The sequence below is a fragment of the Salvelinus fontinalis genome, chromosome 11 (genome assembly GCF_029448725.1).
Source record: "Salvelinus fontinalis isolate EN_2023a chromosome 11, ASM2944872v1, whole genome shotgun sequence".
In the NCBI taxonomy this organism is placed as follows: Eukaryota; Metazoa; Chordata; class Actinopteri; order Salmoniformes; family Salmonidae; genus Salvelinus; species Salvelinus fontinalis.
This window is the reverse complement of record NC_074675.1, coordinates 21,265,989-21,286,042: the sequence shown is the minus strand read 5'-3', so window position 1 is coordinate 21,286,042 and position 20,054 is coordinate 21,265,989. Positions and strand designations below refer to the sequence as shown.

Genomic DNA, 20,054 nt, shown 5'->3' with positions numbered 1-20,054 from the left:
AGTGACGAACTGGCTAGGTGTATGTGTGTTTGTTTGTGTGGGTGCGTGTTTGCCTGCGTATGTGCCTGCCTACCCGCCGTTCTAGTGCCTACCTGTCTCTCTCTCTATCTGCTTGCCTGCCTGCCTCTGTGACATGTACAGCCAATCTATCAGGTGCTGGTTGTGAACATGGACAGACAAGGCACTGGGACTTTTGACAAAGCTTACAGTACATAGTGACTCAATTCCATTGAGGCCTGCCAATTTAAAGCTTTTCTTTTTAAGGCTTTTCTTTAAAAACAGACTTTTCTTCAAATCCAACCATCTCATTGATGCATAATCTTTGCTGGGCTTGACACTTGTGACCTATTATGAACCTCTGAGGGTTTTCTGAGGATTGATCAGAAATACAGGGTAGACATTGTTAATGTTGTAAATATCTATTGTAGCTGAAAATGGCAGATTTTTCATGGAATATCTACATAGGTGTACTGAGGCCCATTATCAGCAACCTGTCACGCGTGTCGTATGAAGTAGACCAAGGTGCAGCGTGGTGAGCGTACATTTTCTTTTATTATTGTAAATGTCGCCAACAAAAGAAGAAACGAAGAAACAACCGTGAAGCTTATTAACAGGGCTATAGTGCCACTAACAAAGATAACTACCCACAAACACCAAAGGAAAAAAAGACTGCCTAACTATGATTCCCAATCAGAGACAACGATAGACAGCTGTCCCCGATTGAGAATCATACCCGGCCAAAACATAGAAATACAAAACATAGAAATAAATAAACTAGAATGCCCACCCTAGTCACACCCTGGCGTAACCAAAATAGAGAATAAAAACCTCTCTATGGCCAGGGCGTGACAGTACACCCCCCCCCCCAAAGGTGCGGACTCCGGTCACAAAACCTGACTCTATAGGGGAGGGTCCGAGTGGGCATTCACGGCGGCGGCTCCGGTGCGGGACATAGATCCCACTCCACCTCTGGCTCCCCCCACTTTGGTGGCGCCTCTGGTGTGAGGACCCTCGTCACCGACCCCGGACTGGGGGCCCTCGCTGCAGGCCCCGGACTGGGATCCCTCGTTGCAGGCCCCGGACCGGGGACCCTCACCGCAGGCCCCGGACCGGGGACCCTCACTGGAGGCTTCCTGCCATGGATCATCACTGGAGGCTTGATGCGTGGGACCGGCGGCAGTGGCACCGGGCTGATGACACGCACCTCAAGGTGAGTGCGGAGAGGAGGCGCAGGACGTACTGGACTGTGGAGGCGTACAGAAAGCCTGGTGCGTGGAATCGGAACAGGTTTCACCGGACTGGGGAGATGCACTGGAAGTCTGATGCGTGGAGCAGGAACCGGATACACTGGGCCGTGGAGGCGCACTGGAGGTCTCAAGGGTAGAGCTGGCATAACCCGTCCTGGCTGGATGGTTACTTTCACCCGGCAAATGCGGGGCGCTAGCACAGGACGCACTGGTCTGTGCAGGCGCACCGGAGACACAGTGCGCAGAGCTTGCGCAGGATATCCTGGGCCGTGGAGACGCACTGGAGGCTAGATGCGCTGTGCTGGCACCATCCTTCCTGGCTGGATGCCCACTCTAGCCCGGCCGATGCGGGGAGCTGGAATATAGCGCACCGGGCTATGAGTGCGCACTGGAAACACCGTGCGCTCCACCGCATAACACGGTGCCTGACCAGTACCACGCTCCCTACGGTAAGCTTGAGGAGTTGGCTCAGGTCTCCAACCTGACTCAGCCAATCTCCTCGTGTGCCCACTCCCCCAAAAAATGTGGGGGCTGCCTCTCGTGCCTGCTCCGTTGCCGTGACTCCTGGTATCGTTGTCGTTCCTCCCTCGCTACTTCCGCCTGTTTCCATGGCAAGGTCTTGTCCCCTGCCATAACCCGCTCCCATGTCCAAGATGTTCTCCACTCTCTCTTCTCCTGGGCCCAGGATCCCTGCTCCTCCTGGCCACGCTGCTCTGTCCTTTGATGGTGGGTAGTTCTGTCATGCTCGTCGTATGAAGTAGACCAAGGTGCAGCGTGGTGTGCGTACATTTTCTTTTATTATTGTAAATGTCACCAACAAAACAAGAAACAAAGAAACAACCGTGAAGCTTAACAGGGCTATAGTGCCACTAACAAAGCTAACTACCCACAAACACCAAAGGAAAAAAGGCTGCCTAATTATGATTCCCAATCAGAGATAATGATAGACAGCTGTCCCTGATTGAGAACCATACCCGGCCAAAACATAGAAATAAAGAAACTAGAATGCCCACCCTAGTCACACCCTGGCCTAACCAAAATAGAGAATAAAAACCTCTCTATGGCCAGAGCGTAACACAACCATCACTCCTGTGTTCCAATGGCACGTTGTGTTAGCTAATCCAAGTTTATAATTTGAAAAGGCTAATTGATCATTAGAAAACCATTTTGCAATTACGTTAGCACAGCTGAAAACTGTTCTGCTGATTTAAGGAAGCAATAAAACTGGTCTTTAGACTAGCTGAGTATCTGGAGCATCAGAATTTGTGGGTTCGATTACAAGCTCAAAATGTCCAGAAACGAAGAACTTTCTTCTGAAACTCGTCAGTCTATTCTTGTTCTGAGAAATGAAGGCTATTCCATGCGAGAAATGGCAAGAAACTGAAGATCTGGTACAACGCTGTGTACTACTCCCTTCACAGAACAGAATTCTGTCTCTAACCAGAATAGAATGAGGAGTGGGAGGCCCCGGTGCACAACTGAGCAAGAGGACAAGCACAACAGATGCCTCACAAGTCCTCAACTCGCAGCTTCATTAAATAGTACCGGTCTCAAAACACCAGTCTCAACGTCAACAGTGACGAGGCGACTCCAGGATGCTGGCCTTCTAGGCAGAGTTGCAAGGAAAAAGCCATATCTCAAACTGTCCAATAAAAATAAAAGATTAAGAGGGGCATTGGAGGCAATGTGATGGTCTGGGGGTGCTTTGGTGGTGGTAAAGTGGGAGATTTGTACAGGGTAAAAGGAATCTTGAAGAAGGAAGGCTATCAATCCATTTTGCAACGCCATGCCATACCCTGTGGACGGCGCTTAATTGGAGCCAATTTCAACAAGACAATGACCCAAAGCACAGCTCCAAACTATGCAAGAACTATTTAGGGAAAAGGCAGTCAGCTGGTATTCTGCCTATAATGGAGTGGCCAGCACAGTCACCGGATCTCAACCCTATTGAGCTGTTGTGGGAGCAGCTTGGCCGTATGGTACGTAAGAAGTGCCCATCAAGCCAATCCAACTTGTGGGAGGTGCTTCAGGAAGCATGGGGTGAAATCTCTTCAGATTACCTCAACAAATTGACAACTAGAATGCCAAAGGTCTACAAGGCTGTAATTGCTGCAAATGGAGGATTATTTGACGAAAGCAAACTTTACAGGACGCAATTATTATTTCAATTAAAAATCATTATTTATAACCTTGTCAACGTCTTGACTATTTCCTATTCATTTTGCAACTCATTTCATGTACAGTTGAAGTCGGAAGTTTAGATACACTTAGGTTGGAGTCATTAAAACTTGTTTTTCAACCACTCCACAAATGTATTTTTGACAAACTATGGTTTTGGCAAGTCGGTGAGGACATCTACTTCGTGAATGACACAAGTCATTTTTCCAACAATTGTTTTCAGACAGATTATTTCACTTATCACAATTACAGTGGGTCAGAAGTTTACATGCACTAAGTTGACTGTGCATTTAAACGCTTGGGAAATTCCAGAAAATTATGTCATGGCTTTAAAAGGTTCTGACAGGCTAATTGACATAATTTGAGTCAATTGGAAGTGTACCTGTGGATCTATTTCAAGGTCTACCTTCAAACTCAGTGCCTCTTTACTTGACATCATGGGAAAATCAAAAGAAATCAGCCTCAGAAAAAAAAATTGTAGACCTTCACGAGTCTGGTTCATCCATGGGAGCAATTTCCAAACGCCTGAAGATACCACGTTCAACTGTACAAACAATAGTACGCAAGTATAAACACCATGGGACCATGCAGCCGTCATACTGCTCATGAAGGAGACGCGTTCTCTCTCCTGGAGATGAACGTACATTGGTGCGAAAAGTGCAAATCAATCCCAGAACAACAGCAAAGGATCTTGTGAAGATGGTGGAGGAAACAGGTACAAAAATATCTGTATCCACAGTAAAATCAGTCCTACATCGACATAACCTGAAAGGCCGCTCAGCAAGGAAGAAGCCACTGCTCCAACACCGCGATAAAAAAATCCAGCCTATGGTTTGCAACTGCACATGGGGACAAAGATCGTACTTTTTGGAGAAATGTCCTCTGGTCTGATGAAACGAAAATAGAACTGTTTGGCCATAATGACCATTGTTATGTTTGGAGGAAAAAGGGGGAGGCTTGCAAGCCGAAGAACACCATCCCAACCGTGAAGGATGGGGGTGGCAGCATCATGTTGTTGGGGTGCTATGCTGCAGGAGGGACTGGTGCACTTCACAAAATAGATGGCATCATGAGGCCAGAAAATTGTGTGGATATATTGAAGCAACATCTCAAGTCATCAGTCAGGAAGTTAAAGCTTGATCGCAAATGTGTCTTCCAAATGGACAATGACCCCAAGCATTCTTCCAGAGTTGTGGCAAAATGACTTAAGGACAACAAAGTCAAGGTATTGGAGTGGCCATCACATAGCCCTGACCTCAATCCCATAGAAAATGTGTGTTCAGAACTGTAAAAGTGTCTGCGAGCAAGGAGGCCTACAAACCTGTCTCAGTTACACCAGCTATGTCAGGAGGAATGGGCCATAATTCACCCAGCTTATTGTTGGAAGCTTGTGGAAGGCTACCCAAAACATTTGACCCGAGTTAACCAATTTAAAGCAATGCTACCAAATACTAATTGAGTGTATGTAAACTTCTGACCCACTGGGAATGTGATGAAAGAAATGACAGCTGAAATTAATCATTCTCTCTGCTATTGTTCTGCTAATGTTTACTAGGATTAAATGTCAGGAATTGTGAAAGTTTAAATGTATTTGGCTAAGGTGTATGTAAACTTCCGATTTCAACTCTATGTTTTCATGGAAAACGAGGACAATTCTAAGTGACCCCAAACTTTTGAACGGTAGTGTACATTCAAGTCATTTTTCAAATTGGATCACATCAAGTAGTGGCCGTTGTCTTTCATGATTCTGGACCCTGTTACGTTTGTGAGAAGGCTGAGGTTGAAGAGATTTTTGTTCTATGGAAGGGTGATGCAAAATAGCTCCAGGCGTTACATGCTTTTCTTAACTCCTGTTCTGAGCATCTGAGATTTAATATGCAATCTGATACACGTTAAATCAGTTTTCTTGATCTTGTCTGAAGATAATGTTCTATACACTGATTGTAACAGTTTTTTGGGGGCTTATAGTTGTCACCCACTTCTCTTGAAAAACAGTTTGCCCTACAGCCAATTCTGTCGAATCAAAAGAATTTGTAGAAAAAAAATCAGATTGACAGAAATATGTCTGAGACACAAAGAAAATTCAAGGAGTAGGGTTACAAAAATGGTCGGATTAATACTGCCATTGAGAAAATTCATAACAAAACGAGACATGACCTTTTTCAAGATCAGTCTCGCAAAAAGAAGCATTCTTGCATTCTAACAACCCGCTATTCAAAGTGCTCTGAACAAATGAAGGGAATCGTTCACAAACATTGGCACATTCTAAGATCCGATGATAGTATCGGTAATGTGTTTTCGGACCTTCCCTTAGTTGTATTCTCGCGGTGCAGAAACCTCAGAGATCAATTGGTAAACTCTGATTTACCACCCCAAAATATCCCTGCACAACGTGTATTTGCGCCCCTACTGGATGGAAACTACAAGTGTAATGGCTGTGCTCAATGCAATGGCACTTATTAATGTAGATCCTTCAAACATCCACAAACAGGGAAACAGATCCCAATCAAAGGTGTTATCACGTGCTCCACTAATGCAGTTATTTATCTTATAACTTGTCCTTGTAGTAAAAAATGTGTGGGTAAAATTAACCAGTCGTAGCACCATTAGGTTCAAAAACCAGTTGCGGACCACTTTTTGGAAGCAAACCACTCGATTTCATCTCAACGTTATATTGGCATCGAACATGTCACCCTCCCTAGGTGAGGGGGTGACCTCGACAATTTATTGTTAAAACGAGAGGCTGCCTGGATCTTAAAATTTAAAGACCCTTGCTTCCTTCGGTCTCAACATAGACTTTGATCTGAAGCCATTCTTGTGGTTATTGTGATTTGCTATTGTAAATGTTTGTAGGCTTATGTAGCCAAATTGTATCAATGATCGTATGCTATCCATTTATGTTTTTTGTATGCTATTTTAATATATGAGAATTAACCAATGATATCAGGCCACACCCAGCCATGATTACAGACACCTGTGTGTCTTTTGACACTATATAAATGAGTCACCCCGCAGTGTTCGTCATTATACCCTGATGAAGACAGCTTGGTCTGTCGAAACTTTGGGCATAACATTTTTGCATATGAGCTCCTATAGTGTGTCCGTCTCTCCTTTATTTTTTAAAGTGTTCCACTCCGCTAGCCAGCACCTCGCCTAAATAGGTAAGCGTTTCTTTCGCCTCTAGATTGAGGTTTTCTAAAGAACATTTCATCTCGGCAGGAAGTGATAAATGCATGAACTTGCATTCTCCTGGTGAAAAACCGCCTTCAAGAGAATTCTCGTCTCCGGAACACCATGCAGTGGTTCTTGAGGTGAATATAACAGCGCAGTATACAGTATATCCAAGCCCTGCACATTAATGTTTACACTTCCTCAGCTAAAAGATATGCCTCAAAGCTCTACCAAAACACTCACTTGTTATAGAACTAATTTCTCAAAGACTGGTTCAGACTTTAAAGTTCCATTTAGAACTAAACATTGACTCAAACATTGTCTCAATTGAACCATCTGACTCAGTGAAAACGATTTAACACAACAAACACACACACTTTCCTTTGTCGGGCTAAACGGACCTTGCTACTTCTCGTCTTCACACTATGTGTGGAGGGCTAGCCACACATGCACACACACACTGTCATGTATTTGTATGTTTTATGTGGACCTCAGGAAGAGTAGCTAAAGCAGTAGCTAAAGCAGATCCTAATAAACTAAAACACACACACACACAAACTGATTATACCAAACATAGAGGGGTAGCCTCTTAAGTGGCGGATTATGAATTTAATCAGTGAATCCATTAGCTCACTCCTGATTGGGGTATTTAACTACAGAATAGAGAGTGGTGTCGGAAGCATCCACTGAGAGAAAGCCTGTGATTATGTACCACACTGTAATCAAGGCTGTTTCACAGCAGCAGACATGGTGTGGAGGAGTTGCTAATCAAGGAAGTGAAGGAGTCTGTGTGTTAGGACTGAGAGGGTGATCCCACTCTTTTTCTTCTCCCAGTCGCGACACATCCGGGGATTGAATCCGGGTCTGTAGTGATGCCTCTCGGGAGGCCTGATCCCACGGGCTTAATGGAGTTTGGGAGTGTTACCTCTTGGTGTTATTCTTGTGTGTGTGTGGTCCTCACAAGGAAAGTAAAACAAGGAAAGAATGTGACATTTCGCCGGACCTCACAAGGGATTTTTTTTTTAGGGTTACAATGAGGGTTAGAGTTAGAATTAGGGTTAAGGGTTAGATTTAGGAGTTAGGTTTAGTTTTATGGTGAGCGTTTTGGGTTTAGAGTTAGGGTTAGGGAAAATATGATTTTGAGTGGGAATACATTTTTGGGGTTTATATTTGCACACACTACCCTCTTAGAAAAGTGCTCTCTTTTCTAAAAGTGTATTTGTACTGTATGACTGTGTTGAACAGTGTGTGTAACAAATCCCTTGGATTTGGATCATCCATAGTCCCAGTCCAAGCTAACTCATTAGAGAGTCTGTATAGTACTGTAGGCTGTGGGTACAGTAGGGATTCCCGGTGGTGTGGTGCAGGGTTTGATGCCTTGCCTTTCTGTGTAATTGATCCCTTTGGGCCCAGCTGGTACGACAGAACACACACACATGGCTGGCATGCCGTGCAGAACACATCCAGTTGAGGCTTTAACAGAATCACTGCGGAGAGGACAGATGCTCCGACTGCCATGCAAACAGACTCAGCCGCTGCAAACCATTAGCCACCACTGCCAAGCCTTCCTCCCTAGTCTGAGACTGCCATGCACACTTCAAGCTAACACTTCAAACCATTAGCTAGAAAGAGACACATACACTCTCTCACACACACATCACCACCTCCATTTTGAAAATTATTTTATGGTTTGGAAAACTTGTAGAGAGATTGTAGCGGTATTAATTAGAGAAGGGTAAAGAAGATTTTGTTTGTGCGCCAGGCAGGTATTAACCATGCCGAAAGGAAAATAGTAGAACAGCGAGAGTACCACTACCAGACCCACACACATCAGCAGAAGAGACTGCCTAGAGTGTAGCCTGTTGACCAGATAGCCAGCGGAGAGAAAAAAGAATACACACCCTATAGATCCCACATCACAGCACAGTCCTTCCACAATTCTTGGTAACCCCACCAAGCATACCTCATATAATAATAATGGCAGAGCAAATAAACAGCAACTTCATACAATAAAGAATGAACCCAGTCATCACACAGAGGATTTGCAATAGTTTGTATTCTCTTCCAGTGGAGGAGTGCAGAGGGTATGAATGCGGGGTGTTCATATACACACTAGTCCAGCTCCAATGAACTTCAATGCATTTAGGAAAATAGTCTGTTGCAGAGTAAAGCACTGGAACATAGCGGGAAGAGAAAGAGAGAAAGGGAACAAGAGAGGTCTTAGCTGTGGTCTTTAGGGTGCAGGGGTACGGTCTGACTGTCCGATGGTGTGTTGGGTTGTAGTTTAACGCTTCGCAACAATGTTGCTACTAATCCATTGCGATCCATAACCGTCGCGGTCCCAAATGAGAACAACCACGTCGCCGAGCGATCACACCGAGGATTGATTTAAATACAGTATAACTACATACGCTGAAGACAAACAAAAAAACTTCTGCAGCATAGCACACACAATCAAAACTGTCGCGCCACCCAAGAGCTCCTCCCCAAAGAGCTGAACGAGCTCTCTTTTATCCCCTCCTTCCTTACTGCTCATGCGCTCTTAAAGTGGCAGCGCACGGTGAAGGCTCCGTGCAGGATTTCGCCACAAGATCTCACATACATTTTTGTGTTACTGTATTATTATTTACGGTAGCTGCACAGTAGGCGTTTGACCTGTAGTGCATATTGCTCTAATTCTATTGGTCAATTGTGGTAACCTCTGATTTCCCTCCAGGCTCTATGACGTGACTGGAGTCCCTGTGGATCCTCCATTCCTCTGACAGTACCATGGCGGAGGAGAGCATTGATGACCCTGACAGACAGCCTCAGCCCACACCACCAACCACCACCACCGGTCCATGAACATGAACAACCAATTCTAAACCATGCTGGGATTTATCCACAAAGCAAGGTACAGAATGAATCCATCAACACAGGAATCAGCATCAAAACATAATGGGAAAACAAACATCTAACCTAACCGATGTTGTTTTTATGATTCTGGCAGAGTAATATTATTGCAGCATGATGTTTACAAGTGTGCACTAAGATACACTGGTAATAATATGATATTGTATATTAGTGTTGCAATTCTATTTCTATGGAAGTGTAGAAACTCCACGACTTGAGCTCAAAGGCCCCCAGAGTCCGTTTTGCAACAACAAAAAATCCATGTGTATAGCATTAGGAAGAGCCATTGAGTTCTGGACCATTATATTGACATGCCTTATATGTTGTTTTTAAAGTACTGTATTTCACCCATTACAGAGCCTTGTATCCACACAGAGGATTGAACAAGACAGCACACATGCACACACAGCAGCTTCATTACATAGTAACCGCAAAACACCTGTCTCAACGTCAACATTGAAGAGGCAACTCTGTGATGCTGTCCTTCTAGGCAGAGTTGCGTAGAAAAAGACATATCTCAGACTGGCCATTAAACATAAAATATTAAGATGGGCAAAAGAACACAGACAATGGACAGAGGACCTCTGCCTAGAAGGCCAGCATCCCAGAGTCGCCTCTTCACTGTTGACGTTGAGACTGGTGTTTGGCAGCTACTGTGTAATGAAGCTGCCAGTTGAGGACTTGTGAGGGGTCTGTTTCTCAAACTAGACACACTAATGTACTTGTCCTCTTGCTCAGTTGTACATCGGGGCCTCCCACTCCTCATTCTATTCTGGTTAGAACCCGTTTGTGCTGTTCTGTGAAGGGAGTAGTACACAGTGTTGTACGAGATCTTCAGTTTCTTGGGAATTTCTTGCATGGTATAGCCATCATTTCTCAGAACAAGAATAGACTGACAAGTTTCAGAAGAAAGTTCTTTGTTTCTGGCCATTTTGAGCTTGTAATCGAACCCACAAATTCTGTTCCTCCAGATACTCAACTAGTCTAAAGAAGGCCAGTTGTGCTGCTTCTTTAATCAGCACGACAGTTTTCAGCTGTGCTAACATAATTGCATATTTGTTTTCTAATGATCAATTAGCCTTTTAAAATTCTAACCTTGGATTATCTAACAGAACGTGCCATTGGAACATTGGAGTGATGGTTGCTGATAATGGGCCTCAGTACACCTTTGTAGATATTCCATAAATAAATCAGCCGTTTCCAGCTACAATAGTGATTTACAACATTAACAATGTCTACACTGTATTTCTGTATATCAATTTGATGTTATTTTAATGGACAAAACATTTCCTTTTCTTTCAAAAACAAGGACATTTCTAAGTGACCCCAAACTTTTTAATTGTAGTGTATCGCATAAGGCCTTATTTTGAAGCCTTACCCTAACACAGTGGCCTGAAACTCATATCTTACACTCCACAATCAGACCTTGCAAGTAAGGTTTCTAAAAATCATGGTTGAAGGATTTCCTTTTATTCCCTCCCATTTCCAGGAATGTTCCAACCCGGGATTTCTGGAAAGCCGTGGAAATTTACGAGAATTTTGCAATCCTACCTTCAAGTCACATTATGCTGGCTTGCAAAGAGATTTGTAATTGTTATTGGAATCCAGCCAACATTAGGATATCCAACAGATGGAATTGTTATCCATCTGTAACCTGCATTCATAATAACTGTCAGGGTTAGAAACAGTGTGAGGAGACTAACTACAGTGCCTTCAGAAAGTATTCATACTTATTCCACATTTTGATGTTTTACAGCCTGAATTCAACATTTCCCAGAAGTTCTGTCACGTCCTAACAAATTATTATTTTTATTGGATTTTTAAAAATTATTTATGTTTTTTAAATGTATTTCACTTTTTTTTCTCACTTTTTCCCCCAATTGGTAGTTAGTCTTGTCCCATCGATGCAACTCCGGTACGGACTCAGGAGAGGCAAAGGTCAAGAGCTGTGCGTCCTCCGAAACACAATCCTTGACACAATGCACGCTTAACCTGGAAGCCAGCCGCACCAATGTGTAGGACAAACCACTGTACATCTGGAGACCGTGTCAGCGTGCAAGCACCCGGCCCGCCACAGGAGTTGCTAGAGAGAGCATGATGGGACAAGGACACCCTGGCCGGCCAAACCCTTACCTAACTCGGATGACGCTGGGCCAATTGTGCATTGCCTCATGGATCTCCCGGTCGCGGCTGGCTGCGAGACAGCCCGGTATCGAACCAGGATCTGTAGTAACGCAGCTAGAACTGCGAGGCAGTGCCTTAGACAGCTGCGCCACTTGGGAGGCCCCTAACAACATTTGTGCCGTGAAAATGCAACACCTCGTCACTTTATTGACAATAGCACATCTCCATTGATGCTCTTGTTTTGGGTCACCCTGAAAGTTGGGCAGCTAAAGCAGAATATATCTTTTTAGCAAACAGGATTGCTTTTAGTATTCTCCTAAGCATCAGAAATCTGTTCCTGAAGATACAGTATAAGATTAAGAAATAACATTTCCTATGTAAACCTATTCAATAATCATGCTGTGCCTATACATATTATTTACAGGTCAGAATTGCCACATTAATAGCCAGTATACATTTTTATAGAGATCAGATGTGTGTGCAAGATTTACAGTGTTATATTTTACCACAGCCAGTGTGAGAGAGATATTGTAGTGGAAGAGAAAGGGGAGCTAACACAGACACTCACTGCCTGTGGTCTATTTAAAGTCATTTGCATTCAAATTCTCCTGAGATGTCACAGAGATACCTTGCCACTACTGTATTAGGCTGCCATTAGAGGTCGACCGATTGTGATTTTTCAACGCCGATACCGATTATTGGAGGCCCAAAAAAGACGATATCGATTAATCGGCTGAATGTATTTATTCATTTAAAAAATATATATATATTATAATACTTTTTTTGTAATATTGACAATTACAACCATACTGATTTGAACAATGAACACTTTTATTTTAACTTAATATAATATAATCCAAATAAAATCAATTTTGTCTCAAATAACAAAACATGATCAATTTGGTTTAAATAATGCAAAAACAGTGTTGGAGAAGAAAGTAAAAGTGCAATATGTGTCATGTAAAAAAGCTAACGTTTAAGTTCCTTGCCCAGAACATGAGAACATATGAAAGCTGGTGGTTCCTGTAAACATGAGTCTTCAATATTCCCAGTTAAGAAGTTTTAGGTTGTAGTTATTGTAGGAATTATGTTGACTATTTCGACACGTTGACTATTTCTCTCTATACCATTTTTGTATTTCATATACCTTTGACTATTGTATGTTCTATTAGGCACTTTAGTATTGCCAGCCTAATCTCGGGAGTTGATTGGCTTGAAGTCATAAACAGCTTTGTGCATTGCTAAAAGCTGCTGGCAAACGCAGTAAAGTGCTGTTTCAATGAATGCTTACGAGCCTGCTGCTGCCTACCACCGCTTAGTCACTCCTCTATCAAAAATCAAATCATAGACTTAATTATAATAAACACACAAAGAAACGAGCGTTTGGTCATTAATATGGCCAAATCCGGAAACTATCATTTCGAAAACAAAACATTTATTCTTTCAGTGAAATACGGAACTGTTACGTATTTTATAGAACGGGTGGCAACCCTAAGTCTAAATATTGCTGTTACATTGCACAACTTTCAATGTTATGTCATAATGTAAAATTCTAGCAAATGAATTATGTTAGGAAGAAATGGTCTTCACACAGTTCGCAATGAGCCAGACGGCCCAAACTGCTGCATATACCCGGACACAAATTCCTAGTTAATATTGCCTGCTAACATGCATTTCTTTTAACTAAATATGTAGGTTTAAAAATATATACCTCTGTGTATTGATTTTATGAAAGGCATTGATGTTTATGATTTGGTACATGTGTGCAACGATTGTGCTTTATTCGCAAATGTGCTTTTGTTAAATCATCACCCGTTTGGTGAAGTTGAAGCAGGCTGTGATTCAATGATCAATTAACAGGCACCGCTTTCATTATATGCAACACAGGACAAGTGATTGTGAAGATTGGTTGTTTTTTATAAGATAAGTTAAATGCTAGCTAGCAACTTACGTTGGCTCCTTGCAGCCACAAGGTCCTTCTGATGCTGCACTCGCGTAACAGGTGGTCAGCCTGCCACTCAGTCTCCTTGTGAATTGCAATGTAATCGGCCATAGTCGGCATCCAAAATGCAGATTACCGATTGTTATGAAAACTTGAAATCGGCCCTAATTAAGCAGATTAATCGGTCGACCTCTAGCTGCCATGTTTTTGCCATTAGCCTGTGTTGAATGAGTGGATGGATTGATTAATTAATTAACGAGCGATCAATCGAACTAACAAACAAATCAACAAATAAATGCTTCATTTCCATGTCATACCACCACTTTTGCTGCCTATTCCATCCACTGTGTTACTGTAATGCAGTCTCAGTGTAATCTCTACCACTAGAAGGCAGTGTGACTGTCACTGCCATAATGACGCTGCAGCAGTTCAGAATCTTTAATGGCCCTAATTGCCAGGTTGGCTGGTGCTGCACTGGTCGTATTAGTGGGAGACATGCCCCTCATCTTAGCCCGGATACTCTTGGGTCATTCCCTCCATACCATCTCCCCTGCAGCCACTGACTACACTACACTGTGACATTATCCTATTAAATGATGCAGGTTCCTTTAGTTGCTGATTGCTCTGTTCCTGGTGTTTTTATCCCCAGATTTCCCCAAACACCTGCCCCCTTTCTTGGGAATTTGCACTCTGTGTAATTGTCAAGAGTTCATTATTATAAATTTAAGCTGCCCCGGCAATCTTGGAAGGCATCAATGCCTTTATCAAGTTGGCTGGAGACCACACATAGGCCAGATGGCGTGACGACGAACGACACTTTTTTTTTCTCCAGATTTCTTCTGTAAGGCTGATTAGTTGTTTTACAGTTCTGCACTGCAATACTTGTTTTGTTTTTGGGTTTAATGCTCCAGCAGAATTCACAATATTTGGATGCCAGAGTAAACTGCTGTTGACAGTGATTAGTATGGGACTGTCTAATTTCTCCATAACTTCCTATCAGAGTTGTAGACATTTTAAGAAGTTCCACATACAGTATCTATTAGGGGAATAATGGGAGTGAAAGTACAACGTTCATCTAGGGACAATCATTGCGGAGTAGGTAGATGTTGACCCTAACAACTAGTCCAATGTATTCTTCACCCCCTTCAATGTCAACATTGAGATTTGGCATTTGGAAATCTAATCCTAGATCTGTCTGTGGTTATGGCCTGGGTAACTTCTTCCACAAGCATTGGTTTCTTTAGCATGTTTTGAAGTGTTAGCAACTTAGCATTTTTAAAGGATTTTTTGTCATTAGCTAGCATTGATTATCCTGTACTCTGACAGAACTTGTATTCTCATTGATCCGCAGGTCTCTTAAACACAGTCAACCACGGCCAATACTGGAGGGTTTGAGGGAACTTTGGGGAAGTCGAGAGCGAGGTCTCATCTTTGACTCTGGAGAAGTTTCCTGTGCCCTGACTCCTGGCTCTACCCGTCTGCGGCTCCGACCAACCAATGACCATCCGCTGTAGATAACCCACTGTCTGTCATTGGATCAACATGTCCCGTCTGCCTGCTCCTATTACTGTCCGTCTGCTTTGTAAATGAGCAGAATCCTCTAGTGCCATGGAGGTTAGGTGTCCGGCTGCGCCTTGTCCAGAGAGGGAGAAAGTGGTGACTATGGAGCCATTTTGGATCGACTACTGTACTGTTCAGCTAATGTCTGCTAATTTTCAGTGGACCGAGGACTCCCACTACTTCAACCTCACCTGCTTCTGTTAGACTAATGGGACAGTTACGTGTCCCAAAGAACAGGATTATTGGGAACCAGGCCCGAGGCTCTCTGATGTGTCTGACCTAGCACCAGACTATGGACTGGACCAAACGTTTGACTGGATCTATCCAGACTATGGACCAGACTGGACCAGATCCTACTGCTCGCCTTGTGCTCTGCTGTGAATAGAACTTCTGCTGGAGTAGTACAACTTTGGCACCCTCCATATTTTTATAGACCAAAGAGGAAAAAATAACAGTAAGACTAGATGGACCAGATTGGGAAAGAGAAATGGATACTTGTTTTTCTTGCTACACCACAATGACTGCCCGCATAGCTGTAGATGTTGGACTTTTATGTCTAGTTGGACACGTATACAATCAAAGGAGTTACCTTTAAAAACATGTTTTTCTCTGACTAAACCCACCACTGTATTTTGAAACTGAAGATATAGGTAAACATATCTGTATATAAAAAAATCTGATTTGCATTTTTCATTAGCTACAAATTGGGACACATTGCAATAAGCATGGTTGGTGAAATGGTAAAAGAGTAAAACTACTGATCATCATTGAAGCAAAAAAGAGAATATTGAAACTGTCATTTCTGATTGCGGCAGGTGGGTGGGGGAAAGGCACATTTCATTAAATGTATTTTGAAAAGCCTAAAACGTATATATTTAACAGTTTTATATGTTGTACCTTTGTAGAGAACCTTATTCGACATGAATAATGTGGTCACAAAATGGCAGCCATAGAACGTGAAAAACAAGCTCTCTGATGCTGGTTTGTCCTGCTCTCTTTCTGTTCTCATGACAACTAGCTTCTCTTCTCATACCTCTAATCTCCCAATCTATCAATCACATATAAAGGAAAGAAATGCACTTGAGTTCACTCAGAATATGTTTTAAATATTTAATGGTAATATTTTACAGATGTTTGTGAGAGTCTTGCTGTGTATGGTTTTAATGTGGTTAACAACTGACACAGCATATACAATCTGACTGAACCCTCAATGCTGTTTCCCTTTATCTGCAATTGATTGAATTCCAGCATGAGAGTCACTATCTATCAAAAACATGAAAAATAACATTACAAAATGAATTGAGCTAATCACAGACAGAGATTTTGTCACTTTAGTCAACGAGCAGCCTTTGGAACCTGCTGATTGCTGCAGTATTGCATTGTAAAAGGTGTGGAATACTGTCTAATTTTATTTTTGTGCTTGTGTTTGTCGCACAATGCTGATCTCCAGTCCTGAGTGACGAAAATTATGATGACACGTGAAGAAGGGAGGCATTGCGGGAAAAGTTTTAGAATAATTTACATACTTTTTTTATCATTAAATATTTTAAGAATAAATACATGAAATAACCATCACTAGCTAATATAGACGCTTTGATATTCAAAGTCATCAAATTTGTTCAAGTAAGATTTATCATATCTTATTTTGTATTACGTTTATTTAATTGTTCTGTCCTATATGCCAAAAGCTGACAGCCTGAAATTGTTTTTTTCTTCTGGACCATCTACTTTACAGTGTCTAATTGTCCACATGTAAGCTCCTCATACATATCTAATAGGGAAACACCTGATATACATAAGTAAACCAAATCAAATTATTTATAGACAGTCTCGCTGGGATTTGATTACAATAACATATGAATATGAATGTATTGATGCAGAGTTGATAAAGGCATTTGCTCAGAGTGACAGTTAGGACCGAAATAATAGAAGTTGACTGACTCAATGTGTGTATGCTGCTGGCTGTATGTATCATGGTGGAAGGGATTCGACAGTTATACAATAATATACAGTACATATGCAGAGTAGTACACCTGGTCAATATTTAATGACCTACAAGATTATGATGTTGAAGAACTTACAAAGGGTTACCCTGCAAAGGGCTACGGATCTAATGCAAGTGAAAACACAAAAGATATCGGTTCCCTGGACAGCACCACATAACCAGACACCCGCTACATTAGATGGTGCTGTCCAAGGTGCTCTGATTCCATGAAAGACAAATCCAAGCATTCACAGAGGCTTCAAAGGTCTTGTGTTAGGCTCTGAGTGAAGGCCTACACCTTCAAGATTAACCCCCAACTTGTCCGGATTCACTTCTGTTCAGATCCAGATGCTGACCTTCTCTTATCCACACTTGGCTCTCTGCTGTTCAGTCCAACTGACTAATTTTCATTAACTGACTGACTGGGACCAGTCCGACTAGCTGGCTGGCTGGCTGACTGACGTTCCTTCTTAATCCTGACTGACTGGATCAGCCTGTTCCACCAACACCAGCTGGAGATTAATACAGTTGTTGTTGACAACGAAATTTTCTAAAGATGCAAATGAGAAGTGACTTTCCTGAAAGTGTGTGTGTGTGTGTGTGTGTGCCCGTGTAGCCTGCAATTGTCAAGACGGTTATAAATATTTAATTACATCTGATTGAATTTCAATAATCTCTCCCGTATCCTTGAGGTTCGGTGTGATGTTTGGAGGAGTCGTGTCTCATAACAGTTTTAATTTGATTAGAGCAAAGTACAATGAGGAGTTTCTCCTAGAGCTATATGGTACATGTAGCTACAAAATAGAGCTTGCGATAATGTCTTTGCCATGGAAAAAGAGGCAAAGTGGGTGACATACAACTTCGAGAATGTTACTGTGTGTGTGTGTCTGTGTAAAACTCTCTTTCCTATACAGTAGCATGCGAAAATATTCACCCCCCTTGGAATTTTTCCTATTTTGTTGCCTTACAACCTGGAAATAAAATTGATTTTTGGAGGGGTTTGTATCATTTGATTTACACAACATGCCTACCACTTTGAAGATGCAAAATGTTTATTATTGTGAAACAAACGAAAAATAAGACAACTAACAGAACTTGAGCTTGCATAACTATTCACCCTCCCAAAGTCAACACTTTGTAGAGCCACCTTTTGCAGCGATTACAGCTGCATGTATCTTGGGGTATGTTTCTATAAGCTTGGCACATCTAGCCACCAGGATTTTTGCCCAATCTTCAAGGCAAAACTGATCCAGCTCCTTCAAGTTGGATGGATTCTGCTGGTTTACAGCAATCTTTAAGTCATACCACAGATTCTCAATTGGATTGAGGCCTGGGCTTTGACCAGGCCGTTCCAAGACATTTAAATGTTTCCCCTTTAAACCACTCGAGTGTTGCTTTAGCAGAATGCTTAGGGTCATTGTCCTACTGGAAGGTGAACCTCTGTCCCAGTCTCAAATTTCTGGCTGTATGTTTCCCTCAAGAAATTCCCTGTATTTAGCTTCATCCATCATTTCTTCAATTCTGACCAGTTTCACAGTCCCTGCCGATGGAAAAACAATAGTATGCAAGTATAAACACCATGGGACCACGCAGCCGTCATACCACTCAGGAAGGAGACGCGTTCTGTCTCCTAGAGATGAACGTACTTTGGTGCAAAAATTGCAATTCAATCCCAAAACAACAGCAAGGGACCTTGTGAAGATGCTGGAGGAAAAACACGTACAAAAGTATCTATATCCACAGTAAAAGTAGTCCTATATCAACATAACCTGAAAGGCCGCTCAGAAAGGAAGAAGCCACTGCTCCAAAACCATCATAAAAAAAGCCAGCCTACGGTTTGCAACTGCACATGGGGACAAAGATCATACTTTTTGTAGAAATGTCCTCTGGTCCGATGAAACAAATATAGAATTTTTTGGCCATAATGACCATCGTTATGTTTGGAGGAGAAAGGGGGAGGCTTGCAAGCCGAAGAACACCATCCCAACCGTGAAGCACGGGGGTGGCAGCATCATGTTGTTGGGGTGCTATGCTGCAGGAGGGACTGGTGCACTTCACAAAATAGATGGCATCATGAGGGAGGAGAATTATGTAGATTGATTGAAGCAACATCTCAAGACATCAGTCAGGAAGTTAAAGCTTGGTCGCAAATGGGTCTTCCAAATGGACAATGACCCCAAGCATTCTTCCAGAGTTGTGGCAAAATGACTTAAGGACAACAACATCAAGGTATTGGAGTGGCCATCACAAAGCCCGGACCTCAATCCTATAGAAAATTTGTGGGCAGAACTGAAAAAGCGTGTGTGAGCAAGGATGCCAACAAACCTGTCTCAGTTACACCAGCTCTGTCAGGAGGAATGGGCCAAAATTCACCCAACTTATTGTGGGAAGCTTGTGGAAGGCTCCCCAAAACATTTGACCCAAGTTAAACAATTGAACGGCAATGCTACCAAATAGTAATTGAGTGTATGTAAACTTCTGACCCACTGGGAATGTGATGAAAGAATAAATAAAAGCTGAAATCAATCATTCTCTCTTCTATTATTCTGACATTTCACATTCTTAAAATAAAGTGGTGATCCTAACTGACCTAAGACAGGACATTTTTACTCGGATTAAAATGTCAGGAATTGTGAAAAACTGAGTTTAAATGTATTTGGCTAAGGTGTATGTAAACTTCCGACTTCAACTGTATATATTTTTTAAACTAATTATGTGACTTCTGAAAGTAATTGCCTTCACAGCAAAGGGGGCGAATACATATGCAAGCACCACTTCACCAATTTGACTATTTTGTGTATGTCCATTACATGAAATCCAAATAAAAATCTATTTAAATACAGGTTGTAATGCAACAAAATAGGAAAAACTCCAAGGGGGATGAATACTTTTGCAAGGCACTGTAGCTCTATGGTGATATGTGTATCATATCTGCAGTTCCCAGTCCTGTTGATCC

At 42.3% G+C, this 20,054-nt stretch overlaps 1 protein-coding gene across 3 annotated transcripts in view; it reads left to right on the top strand.

Annotated features, from left to right (window-relative positions):
* The window catches only part of LOC129865273 (chemokine-like protein TAFA-5), a 195,322-nt gene extending 175,698 nt beyond the window's left edge, over positions 1 to 19,624 (top strand). For all 3 annotated transcript variants that reach the window (XM_055937912.1, XM_055937914.1, XM_055937913.1), the window contains 2 exons: positions 9,313 to 9,489; positions 14,906 to 19,624. Coding sequence is in view for 1 of the 3 variants with exons in the window: in XM_055937914.1 (XP_055793889.1) it covers positions 9,313 to 9,321 (9 nt within the window). In the remaining 2 variants the exon portion in view is untranslated. The remainder of the gene's footprint in view (positions 1 to 9,312; positions 9,490 to 14,905) is intronic.
* Positions 19,625 to 20,054: the final 430 nt, after the last annotated feature.